The sequence below is a fragment of the Rhododendron vialii genome, chromosome 10a (assembly GCF_030253575.1).
Source record: "Rhododendron vialii isolate Sample 1 chromosome 10a, ASM3025357v1".
NCBI lineage: Eukaryota > Viridiplantae > Streptophyta > Magnoliopsida > Ericales > Ericaceae > Rhododendron > Rhododendron vialii.
In genome coordinates this window covers 27,910,406-27,921,022 of record NC_080566.1, presented here as the reverse complement: position 1 = coordinate 27,921,022, position 10,617 = coordinate 27,910,406, and the positions used below count along the sequence as shown (strand labels likewise).

The window sequence follows — 10,617 nt, the reverse complement described above, 5'->3', positions numbered from 1 at the left end:
TTAATCGAAATATGAAAACAAGCCTGGATATATAATTAAATTAGTATGTACATGTTAATGAAGGAAATAACTTCGATCATGTATGAGTTAATAAATGTCCATTTAACTTTTAAGGTTGCTTTTCTAGAGAAGCTAATCATAATACTCCATCCGTCCCCATTCTGTTGTCCCCGTTCTACCCCAACCGGATAAAAAATTAATTATAACTTTTAATTGGTAATACTATTTATATTCAATATGGATCTTGTTTGATAGATCTCAATAAGCTCTTTTAAACAATATTTTCAAAATCACGTAAAAAAATTATAAATTGCAAGATATAATCAATTGAAAAATGGCTCGGATTCCCAAAAAGGACTAAAGAATGGGGACGAAGGGAGTAGGTGCTAGGGGTACATCACCTAAAAAGCAAAAACTACACGTCAACCACACCCCTCTTATATACAAGTGGATCCCATTGAAACATACATGTAGGTTCCATTGAAATAGGACCTACCTGTATGTTAGAGGGTGTGGTGGAGGTGATGTGCCTTTAGCATTTATGAATTCTTAACTAATGGGGTATCAACTATTTTCTTCACAAGAGTCACATATTAGCAGAGACGGAGCTAGAATTTTTGTGTAGGGGTGATGAATATGCACAATATTTTTGAACAGTGCTAATTAGGTATCCAAACGCCCAAAATCTAATTAAGCAGATTAGCCGTGGGAGATCGTACTTGGTTGGTGCGTCCTGATCATGACTTTTTTTTTATCATAGTTGCAAATTCGCAATCCATGCATCAACAATTCCCTTTTCATAGCCTTTTGAACTGAAGTCGTAGCTAGCTGCATAAAGAACACCCAGATAAGTAAAAAGTATACAGCTTCTTATTATGAGGGCGCCCTCAAATAAGTAAAAATGAGGACGTCGATCTCAGCTGTTGAATTGTATTTTAAATATTGGTTTGGATTCGCGAATAATCTGTTCGTGCGAACAAATATCTGTTCTCGCGAACAGATCGTTTACGAATCCAGACCATTCAAAACACAATCCAACGGCTGTTAATAGAAGTCCGCATTTTCTCTAAGTGCGGGCGCCCTCATAAGAAGCTGAGTGAGTAAAAGGATAGTGAGAGCTACAAATAAATTTGGAAAGAGATCCTCTCTGGTCCAAGAATATGATCAGATTGAGTACTTTCCGGGATTGTTTTTTATGAATTTCAATTATTCATATTTTAAAACTCGTTAAGACCACACCATGTACATTGGTCGGATACCAGTTGAAAAAAAGTTATTTCACTATTGTAATGGAACACATTGAACTCTTTTATCTCAAGATAAATATTTCGATTAACGTGAATGATTTAGATCATCAAAGTGGGTCAAGGAAGAATCCAAGTTAAGGAAACTAGACCATCCAGTCTATTTTCATGGGCCAATTACCGAGGATCCCTTTCCACCGAAAAGAATGTTTTGGCCACAAACATTCATGCATAGATCTGAACACAAATGTGTCTAAAATCATCCAATGTACATGGGTTCCACACTGTAAACATAGGGCACACACAGATCGGATAGTTTCAAACACGGATGCGTTTGGTGTTCAGATTTATGCATGTACATATGTGTTCGTAGTATTTTTGTTTCAATAAAATTCATGGTTCCAAATTTGCTTTCTATTATTGGCAAGTCCAGGATTTAGAGGCTCTAGCATGAAGACTTGGGAAGCAAAACCCTCTGGTTGATCTGTTAATTTGGGGAAATGACAGGACAGTGGGGCTTGGGGCAAATTATTACCAGGTGATGGACTACCTTTTTGGAAATCATAAGTCATGAGAAAAACAATATTAATTCCCAATACATGGAATTCATAATTTATCAAGACAAAAATATCCCTGATTGATATTGAAAAAATACTTTCCAAGACTCCATTGATTATTGTTTCACGTATAAAAGAGCAAGTCATTAATTATAACGGACTACATTGGGTATTAGTAAAGACCACATGAACACTACTCTATTGGCACCAAAAAATTAAGTGCTCCGAATTTCAATCCGTTTGAATGGGTGAGAAGATTTTATTTTCTAATCATTTAATTCTAAAGGGTCATAATTAAATTTTGACTATAGGACTCTCGTTGGTTAGTCCTAAAAGATATTTGATTTTACGACTTTCTTAAGGTTAATCAACGAGAGCCCTATAGTCAAAATTTAATTATGACCCTTTAGAATTAAATGATTAGAAAAATAAAATCTTCTCACCCATTCAAACGGATTGAAATTCGGAGCACTTAATTTTTTAATCATATTTTTTAATATATAAACTGCAGGTTGAAAAATTAAGTATTCCAAATTTCAATCCGTTTGAATGGGTGAGAAGATTTTATTTTTCTAATTATTTAATTCTAAAGGGTCATAATTAAATTTTGACTTTAGGGCTCTCGTTGGTTAGTCCTAAGAGATATTTGATTCTACAACTTTCTTAGGGCTAATCAATGAGAGCCCTATAGTCAAAATTTAATTATGACCTTTTAGAATTAAATAATCAAAAAAATAAAATATTCTCACTCATTCAAACGGATTGAAATTTGGAACACTTAATTAATTTTAGAGAGAAGGCTGTGTGCAATGGAAGAGAAGAACGTGTGTCGATGTTCCAAGTTTAAATTTTAATCCGTTTGGGCAAACGAATAATTTCTCTCTCTCTCGAGAGGAAGATGCAGCAGCAGCTGGCGTCGTACGGAGGGAGAGAAGAAGAGGCTTAGGATTTTGGGTATATTAGTCTTTTTACATGACCCTTTCCATGTATAATGAAATATTTTTTTCCGTTTCATATTTTTAGAATTCTGTGAAAACTTGTCCATTGGTTGAGACTTAATTGCCCCATGGGCCACTGATCGGTGATTTCCCCTTAATTTTTTGATTTCTGTTGTTATCAATAAAACTATTACCATTTTGGCAAAAAAAAAAAAATACTATATGCGTGCTAATTAATTCCGTAATAAAAAAGACAGACAAAAAAAATAAAAGAGAGGAAAAAATCATTGTGTGTAAGAAATACGATTTCCCTGTCCTTATTCTGTCCCTTCTTTGTAGTAAAATTGGTGACTCACAACTTTAAAGCTTCCTTATGGCTCAAGTGTCTTGGAGAGAGTGAAGACAGACTTTTGATTTGATCAAATACTTCGAGTGAATGATGAAATGAAGTGGAAACACAGAAAAGAGGAAAGGATCAAAGGATCGAAGTTGGTGAGCAGTGAAATTAAATAGAGAAAATCTTTTTAACAGCGGAGCCGTGAATAGTTGTTTATGGAACCAATCGCGACCGTCCAACAGTATTTTGAACGATTCGGATGTTAATGAAACTTTTCTGAGGAAGGATTAAATTTTTCCCCGGATTTTTTTTTTAAAAATCCAAACCGTCTGGAACACTATTGAACGATCGAGATTGATTGCTGCCGTAAAAAACAAATTTCTCTCAATTAAATAATGTAGTTGAGAAAGTCTTTCGTGGGTAGTTCAACTAAAACACAACCGAAAAGGCTGTAGGTGAATCAAAGTATAAAACAGTAGTATAATACTAATGACAAGAGGAAAATTGAAATATTAGACGTTACCATCTCTCTATATTGGCGCTCTCTCTCCATCCCCGGCCCCCACTCTCTCTCTCTCTCTCAACCTGCTCTCTTCTCCATCTCAATCACCAACTTTGAAGTGGCAACATCTATAATTTGTGCAACATTGATATTGTGTAATGCTGTAGGTTTGTACCCTCTCCCTTCATATTCTCTTCATCTGGGTACGATCAATAAACCATTTTGGCATCTGGGTTTCCACTGAATTCTGCTTTTGGTTTGCTAAATTTTGTATTTTGGTATTTTCTTTCCCCTGTTGTTATATAGTCTGCATTTGTTGCTTCATCTATGAAAATGAAACTTTCAAGAAATTGTTTTGAAAACAGAGGAAGGGAGTAGTGCTTAATTAGTCTGTTTCGATCGTGTACTTGATTTGGTGTTTGTTGATCAGTTATATGTTTCCACCACCCATTGATAGCAGTTCAAGTTGAGTGAAGCCATTGATATTTCTTCTCCCAGTTCTATGGAGCCTCGACAACGTTCAATGTGAGTTCCTTCTTCTCTGTTTTGTTTTCTCTAAGAGTTCAGACCCCAACGAAAAAGGATCCAGGGATGCTGCAGACCTGTATATTCAGACCGTTCATTTCAGCAATCAATAGTTCGGATTGAGGGAAGAGTTAATTTTTCCCTAAAAGAGTTTGTTTTTAATCTGGACCGTTCAAAACACTTTTGAATAGCTGTGGCGGTGTACTACAAAGCTCTACAAGGAGCTGCTTTGCAGCATCACCGGATCCAAAAAGAAACTCCTACAATTGGTTTTTGCATATAGGAAATCTCCTCATTCAATTCCAGTGCTTAAATTTTTTCCCTTAATAAGATTCCAGATTTATTTTGCACATTGAAGCCTTGCATATATGGTAACAGTTGGTAATTCCCTGTTTTTTTTTTTTTGGTTGTGCTTAGAATGATCTAGTTTATCCGTTAAAAGGAGATCACTTTCTTTTAGTGATCATGACCCTTGATTACACCTTTTAATGGCTACTCCATTTCTTTTGTCATTTCTTGATCATGCCCATTTGGGTTATTTTTAACCCAAGAAATCGTCCTAAGTTGATTTTCAAAGGGTTTGGCCCGGTGGTAGTCACTTGATAATCAGGCCTTCAAGAAGTCTTTGGTTTGGGGTTCAGCTCGCGAGGGTTATATCAAATTTTGTGATGAAGCAATCCATATGATATTTCCTCTAGTGCTAGTAGAGGGTAGAATTGGTCCTCCAAATTAGTCGGTCTAGTGGGCCAGCCCAGTAATAAAAAAATCATTCTAACTTGACAGACATTTCTTCCACTAAGAGAAAATTTTCAGTGCTGGGTGAGTACCACATGGTGTCCACTCGACACATCCGAGCCGTCCGATGCGAATTTGAACGGCTCGGATTTGGAGAAAGAAAAAGGAGGGGTGAGAGGAGAGAAAGGTTTCAATCTGAGCTGTCCAAAAGTTCATTGTACAGCTTGAGAGTACTAAGCGGACACGTACTGAGCGGACACCACGTGAGATATAGCCTCTTGGCTCTGAAAAATTTCTCGGTGCTTTCTAATAACTCTTTAGTATAAGGAGAAATTTTTCCAGTGCCGAGCGGGTATATTCCACGTGGTGTCTGCTCTGCACTTCTGAGCAGTCCGATGCACTTTTGGACGGCTCAGATTGAAACCTTCTCTCTCTTCTCATCCCTCCTCTTTCCCTCTCCTTTTTCTTTCTCCAAATCCGAGCCGTCCAAAATCGCATCAGACGGCTCGGATGTGCCGAGCGGACACCACGTGGTACCCACCCGGCACTGAAAAATTTCTCGAAAGCACCAATAAAAAATTCCTGAAAGTTGGCCCCTAATTCTCATGTATAGTATTCGAAGAAGCTGGTACAGGAAGCTAAACTTAATTTATTGCCACCTAATTGTCGTCAGCTGAGGAAGAACTTTCTGTGTTGTAAAGCTTCTTCTTATTCGGTATATAAATAAGCATTTTAGGTAAAAAGAAATTCTTGAAGGGTACGTCCAAAGAAATTCCGTATAAAGAAGGGAAGTAATTATAAATGAAATTGGCAGAATTAAAAACGTAAGGGTTAAGGCTTCTGCCTAGTTGGTTGCCAGAGGGCCACTCCTTTGGTATAGCTTATGCAGTCATAAACTTCCAGCTTATTGGTGTACCTTGTTCTTATTAATTAACACTCCGAATCTTCAACAGTTAAAAAGTGTGTTTAGTCCTACATTGATTGGTAGCTAAAGCCTCACTTGGTATATTTAACACCCGCTTAGGGTTATATGTTAATTATCTTCTTAGATATACCTTTCAAGGCCAAGTGTTCAGGGTCGAAAAATGATGTCTTTGAGTTTTTGAAGCCTGATTCAGCCTTGGTTGCCTTGGTTTGCCACTTCGTTGACACCGTTGCGATTCAACTTAATCAGGACTCGGCGGCACCCCCGAAACCTAATAAGTGGTGTTACAGTAGCTAGTGATGTAAAACCTTGAGATATAAAATGTGCTATAGCCTATACACCGCGCGCCAATGCAACTGTATATTCTTCTTCATTTAATATATAAAGAAAACTAGTATGAATCGTAGTATACAATTCAGGGGCAGAACCAGGAATTTTGGTTAATGAGGTAAAAAAACCATGGGTAAGATATTTTTTCATTTACGATTTCAAAGAGTAACTAGATTAAGAAGTTAATTATAAAGTATTATATGCTGATAAATCTAAATTTGCTTTATAATTGTCTCAAAGACTTCAAATATCTTGAAAACGATACGTGATTGCCTCATCTAGAATACTATCGGGTCTCAAAAAAGAAGAGAATGCTTGATGTTTATATGCATTTGAAGCAGGCTGGGGCAATTTTAAAATTTCTGTGGGGATCAAAATTGTAAACTTTGGCTAAAAACTATAAAATGTCCATGAGGAGTCAAAGCGAGTTGGATCAGGGCTACTCATTTTCCCAATTATAGAACCACGTAAAAATCTTTGTGTCGTGTTTTTCAGTTTGCATTATTTACATGATTAAATCTTGGTGCTAACCATGCAATTGTGTGCTTTGGTTCGTTTGACTGAATTCTCTGCAGATGCTCTCATAAATGGGATGACTAGCTAACAAGTGTTTGACTTGATTAATTTTGGAAGGCAAATAATGCAGAAAAAGCATTCTAAGAAAGTCATTATCATTTTATCTTTAATTATTTGTGGCACCAAGAAGCATAGCGTTGCTCATACTCGAACAGCACAAAACTGACTCAAATGCTGCTAAATGTATGCATGAGAGCTGGAATAGACATGCTGCACACCATTGATGTTATTTGAGTCACTTGCTTTGGCTTTTCATCATGTTTGTGTAAATTCTAAAACAAATTCATGTTTGCATACCTTAACCAGCGAAGATATGTGCAAAAGGAGATTGCAAAGAAGCAAAGCATACGATGTTGACAAGCTTTTCAACATCCCCATCCAAGATAAGATTGCCAAATGCAAGTTTCATCACATGAAACTTGTCCTGGCTATTGTTATATCTGGCGTTTTTGCGATGGTTCTCTATTTGCCAACGGTTTATCATCACGAGCATGTATCACCACCCGTTTCTCAGTAAGTACTGATTTCTGTTACTTGGTTTTTCTAGTTTCTCCCGATAGTTGGATCACTTCGCATCATGCACAATTTCATAAGAAATGTATGTTTGCCATGGCTCCATAAGCTTGACAATCTCCCCATTATCATTTGCTGAAAAAAGTCTGATAAGTTGGTGACCTTAAACAGACTTATAAGTGTGCTTGAGTATGGCGTGACTCGTAAGCTTCACAATTTCTGCATTTATGCCAAACTCCTTCTATCGAACCATATTTTCCCCGTGACTTTGCATGAAAAAAAAATAGTTCCTTGTTAATCCGCAGCTGATTTAATGCAGGTCGAATTTCGTGAGCAGATTCGATCCTCGATACATATCGAACTTAGATATTAGCTGGGAAGAAATAAAGAAGGTCATCAGGACAATAGCTGGAAACAAGTTTCTTAGTATCGGTCTTTTGAATTTGAACAAGATTGAAACTGATCACTGGAAGCAGGTTACTCCCGATTCAGATCATACTGTTCTGCACCTAGCCTATGTTGAGACAAATGTGACTTGGGATACCTTATACCCGGAATGGATAGACGAAGAACAAGAAGATGAAATCCCAGTTTGCCCATCACTACCAAAAATTGAAGTGCCAAAGAAACAGCTGGATCTCATTATCGTTAAGCTTCCTTGTCGAGATCATGAGGCAAACTGGTCTAGAGATGTTGCTCGTTTGCACTTGCAGCTTGCTACTGCTCAGCTAGCAGCGTCAAGCAAAGGATATCAGCCGGTGCATTTGCTTTTTGTCACCAAGTGTTTTCCAATTCCAAATCTGTTTTCCTGCAAGGAACTTGTTTTACGGGAAGGCAACATGTGGTTATACAAACCAAATTTGCATACATTGGGAGAAAAACTCCGGCTTCCTGTTGGTTCGTGTGAACTTGCACTTCCGCTCAAACCTAAAGGTCAGTTCAAATCCGGTGTTCCTTCACACATTGAGTGAAAACAATGATGAGAAAATGAGAACAATGCAGGGGAAATACCAGTTCTTCATAGTAGTGTCATAATGAGTACTTCATTCATCTTGTGTGGGTTAGTTTTTTACTCTGGTATCACGGTCATATTTGTGTTTTCTGTATCTGCTTCCAACCCAAAATTTGTTTGCCAAACTATTTCCAAATATAGTTTTTGAGACATTTCTGTCAACAAAACACTTTTCAATAAAGACCAATAAATGTGTTCAAAATATGTACCTTTTTTTTTTGGCTTGGCCAAAGTCAGGATTGTTAGAAATTTTGATGCTCAAATTTCTAAAAACTGTTCCTCACAAGTTTCACGAAACTGAACGAGTGTTTTCCAAACTCCCATTGTTTATTGCAGTAAAAACTTGAACTACTGAAAATGGAAAATGGAAACAAAGATAGAATTGCTTTACGGTTTCACTCAATGAATTTTCTTGAAACAGAACAAGGGCAATCTGGAAACAGTCATCGAGAGGCATATGCAACAATTCTCCACTCTGCTCACGTCTACGTCTGTGGAGCCATAGCAGCAGCACAAAGCATCCAAATGACCGGATCCACCCGCGACCTTATCATACTCGTTGACGAAACAATCAGCAAGTACCACAGGCGCGGACTCGAGGCTGCAGGGTGGAAAATAAGGACAATCCAAAGAATAAGAAACCCAAAAGCCGAAAAGAATGCCTACAACGAATGGAACTACAGCAAGTTCCGGTTATGGCAACTAGCGGACTACGACAAAGTCATCTTCATCGATGCTGATTTACTAGTACTTAGAAATATTGATTTCTTATTCAGCATGCCAGAAATTTCTGCCACCGGAAATAACGGATCGCTTTTCAATTCTGGTGTTATGGTGATTGAGCCATCAAATTGTACTTTTCAACTTTTGATGGACCATATCACTGAAATTGAATCGTATAATGGTGGAGATCAAGGATATTTGAATGAAATTTTCACTTGGTGGCATCGGATTCCGAGACACATGAATTTTCTCAAGAACTTCTGGAGTGGTGACGATGAAGCAGTGAAGGCAAAGAAAACGAGGCTTTTTGGAGCTGAGCCTCCGATTCTGTACGTGCTTCATTTTCTAGGATTCAAGCCATGGATGTGTTTTCGCGACTACGACTGCAACTGGAATGTGGACTTCATGCAGGAGTTTGCGAGCGATGTTGCACACGAGAAGTGGTGGAAAGTGCACGATGAGATGCCGGGGGAGTTACAGCAGTTTTGCATGTTAAGGACGAAGCAGAAGGCGCAGTTGGAGTGGGATAGGAGGAAAGCCGAGAAGGGGAAGTATGTGGATGGGCATTGGAGAAGGAAAGTTGAGGATCCGAGGTTGAAGAAGTGTGTCGATAAGTTGTGCTCGTGGAAGGACATGTTACGGCATTGGGGTGAGACTAATTGGACAGATGGTGCGTTTTCCGCTCCATCGCCACCATACATTACCAAGGCATCCCTTTCTGGATTGTGAAAAGGGTTTCTTCTTTCTTATTTTTCACAGTACTTAAATATATTTTGGGACAATAAAGTAGTATTACTTAAGGCATATGTGCTTTATAATTTTGTAAAGTAAATAACAGTCATTCTGTGGAAGAAAAATCTCCTTGCTTTTCTGCCGTTGTGCATATTTCCTTGTACTGGTTTGCTTCTGTTGGTTTGCATTATCTTTGGTTACATGCAGCTGATAGTACTGTGGTTGGAAATTCATTATAAGAGAAAAACCTCTTTGGTTTTCTCCCTTATGTGAATCGCCGAATTCAGACTCTCAGAAACAGCAATCAATAGATCAGCTGATCATACCAAGGGCTTATAATCGCGGATTTTGTTCTTTCAATCTACACATTCACAAGGGTTTTCGTTATTAGTGATGCAGCTAACTTCAACGGTTCAACCCCATAGTATTCTTGTTGGAGATCGGAGATCACACAACATAGACAGTTATTTATATGATTTGACCGGGATGCCTGCTCCACAGAGAAAATAACATTCACTATCAACGGCAATATTGGAGGAGTACAAACCTTACGCAACTCGGTCAATATTCACTTTCGCGCCTCTCTGTCCTCTCTCTTTCGCCACAGCCAATACACAACACACGTACACATATTACTTATAGATAGACATGGGTGGAAAAGTGAGGAGCAAAGCGTGGGTACTGTGAGTCCTGCACCGAATACGGAGCCCCAATTCTGCTATCGGGGTGCTGATCTTGATGGCTTTGGGTCAATCAGGTGGGGTTTTCTCTCATAAATTGGGGAGAACTCAATGAGAGAGTTGTCCATCCCTCCGCAGTATAACCTAGACCGAACCAGAGTACTTGCAAAACCCCCATTAGGGATGCCCGTTGCCCTAGCCAGTTCGAACATGGTCAAACAGATGTCCCTGCTCCCGTTGTCGCCAAGGCAGTCACCCCCGACTTGGGTGTCGTGCAAGTATCATCTC

At 38.4% G+C, this 10,617-nt stretch overlaps 1 protein-coding gene across 2 annotated transcripts; it reads left to right on the top strand.

Moving 5' to 3' along the window:
- Window positions 1-3,583: 3,583 nt before the first annotated feature.
- Window positions 3,584-9,788, top strand: LOC131303797 (UDP-glucuronate:xylan alpha-glucuronosyltransferase 1-like). 2 transcript variants are annotated; one of them, XM_058330825.1, is made up of 4 exons: window positions 3,584-4,103; window positions 6,976-7,182; window positions 7,520-8,115; window positions 8,616-9,788. In XM_058330825.1, exons 1-4 carry the CDS (start codon window positions 4,081-4,083, stop codon window positions 9,644-9,646), a joined length of 1,857 nt encoding a protein of 618 aa, XP_058186808.1. In that variant the 5' UTR covers window positions 3,584-4,080; the 3' UTR covers window positions 9,647-9,788. The 2 variants fall into 2 exon arrangements, with proteins under 2 accessions (XP_058186808.1, XP_058186807.1); XM_058330824.1 differs by having other exon boundaries at window positions 3,585-4,103; window positions 7,502-8,115.
- The last annotated feature ends 829 nt before the right edge of the window (window positions 9,789-10,617 follow it).

Coding starts and splice junctions, on each gene's coding strand:
- LOC131303797 (XM_058330824.1), top strand. CDS start 4,081: ATGGAGCCTCGACAACGTTCAAT. Junction 4,104..6,975: donor GAGCCTCGACAACGTTCAAT/GTGAGTTCCTTC, acceptor TACCTTAACCAG/CGAAGATATGTGCAAAAGGA. Junction 7,183..7,501: donor GTATCACCACCCGTTTCTCA/GTAAGTACTGAT, acceptor GATTTAATGCAG/GTCGAATTTCGTGAGCAGAT.